General features: G+C 38.8%; 1 protein-coding gene across 1 annotated transcript in view; it reads right to left on the bottom strand.

The window, feature by feature from the left end:
* Positions 1 to 365: 365 nt before the first annotated feature.
* The window catches only part of sestd1 (SEC14 and spectrin domains 1), a 50,459-nt gene continuing 49,064 nt past the window's right edge, over positions 366 to 1,760 (bottom strand). The window contains exon 19 of the mRNA XM_060877040.1: positions 366 to 1,182. Coding sequence (XP_060733023.1) covers positions 1,026 to 1,182 — 157 coding nt within the window. The 3' untranslated portion in view covers positions 366 to 1,025. The remainder of the gene's footprint in view (positions 1,183 to 1,760) is intronic.

The following is a 1,760-nucleotide window of genomic DNA, read 5'->3' as shown; positions in this document are numbered from 1 at the left end:
ATATTTTCCAGTGTAAAAGTATTGTTTGGTGTAAAAAATATATTTTAGTCGCTTGGAACTTGCTTTACAACCACCAGAAGCATAATGGAGAAAAAAAAACAGGAAAATAAAAGACGGGAAAAGACGCAGAATCCCAACTACTGTGTAGTTTTTTCTTTTGCTTCATTTATTTCCTTATGACCCAGATTTTCATAGATTTCCTAGTAATGATTAAAAAACTTTAAAAAATTGGCAAAAGCATTATACAGTTTTAAACGGCAAGATAAAGAAGTAGTCAAATAAAAAAACAATAAATATAGACGTAATATTATGATAAGCCTTGATACGCAAGCAGCATACACAGACAAATATGAGATGAAACATCATTTTGGTTTCACATTTTATTCATGGAACCTTTTTCCCAACCCGCCTGTTTTTTTTTGTATTTTTTTTTAAAACATATCTTGACAAAGCCCTATATTTGTGTTCCTTTTAATAGAGAAAGCAAAATGCTGTACAATCGCCACCATGTCCATAATTAAAGGCATGCGTTTTTTTTTTCTCCCGTAACTGTACGTCGTACAAACACACGGCCGCCATCTCCCCCTCACGCAGCCGTCGGATAATGAAAGTGTACCTTAGGCAGAATATGCCTGAATCAAAGACCTTTATCATGTCGGCATACAAAGTAAAATAAAAAACAAGATTGTGGATACGGAAAGCAACAAAAAGAATCAAAAATACATTGCTTACTTCTTAAACATCTACAGCACCATGTACACGCATGGAGCAGAGAGATGGTAGTTTCTGTACATTCTATAGACTTTAATAGCACCGATAAAAGCCCAGTCGTCGCCTCCAGGAGAAATGTCAGATAAAGCTTCTTTTGTGTTAATAATTTTTTTTTAAGTCTTCTGCTGTATATGGATGTAAGCAATGTGACAAGAGTCTACATATGTACTACCTTTAAATGATCCACTGGAGGTTAACATGGCTTGGAAAGGCATATTAGGACATAGTGGCCTGTGAGGTGATTAGAGATTACATTAACTCTCCTCAGGTTCTTCCTCAAGAGTGGTTTCCTCCTTAAGATGTGCTGCAGATTCTTCCTGCAGCCTCTTGTCCTCCACGAGCTTCATCTTGTCACGAATGTTCTCGGCTGAGGAAGCCATGTCGCTGGGGCTGCCGAAAAACTGCTCGCTCCTGCAAAATGAAACGTTATTTCACACTGAAAATTCCTTTCTGCCTTTAGTTTCATATAAACATAAGTGGAAGCCTAGCACACATGATAGTAGTTAGCTACATGCTAAGCCTAACTTGTTTCTGTGTTAATGATAAAATAATGTTATGTACTTTCTCGATTAAAACCTCCGTTTATACAAATTACATGGAGCTGCACGTACGCGTTGGATTTGGATGCCAATGTAGGTTCACAAAGCCATGAGCGTTAACAGTAAAGCAACATCCGCCATTGTTGATGTTGTGTTTGCTGCTGCGCCAACGTTGCTGGGAAACGTGACACGTATACAGTGACGTCAGACTCGGCTCTCTGACGGCAAACCGGTTCTTAGAAGGTTCGCCAGTGGAACCAACTTTGAACCAACACCAGCACTAGCTCTGAACCAGCACCCGGTTCTTTTTGGTGGAAAAGTGGTATAAGTGAACACAAATCACCAGACACTCTTCTATATCTAGTGGAAAGCCTTTTCCAGAAGTGTGGGGATTATTATAACAGCAAAGGGGAACAAAACAAGAATGGGATGTTCAATAAGTACACACAG

This window comes from Tachysurus vachellii, chromosome 8 (assembly GCF_030014155.1).
Source record: "Tachysurus vachellii isolate PV-2020 chromosome 8, HZAU_Pvac_v1, whole genome shotgun sequence".
Taxonomy (NCBI): domain Eukaryota; kingdom Metazoa; phylum Chordata; class Actinopteri; order Siluriformes; family Bagridae; genus Tachysurus; species Tachysurus vachellii.
The sequence above is the reverse complement of the archived record's forward strand: the minus strand, read 5'-3'. Positions and strand labels throughout refer to the sequence as shown.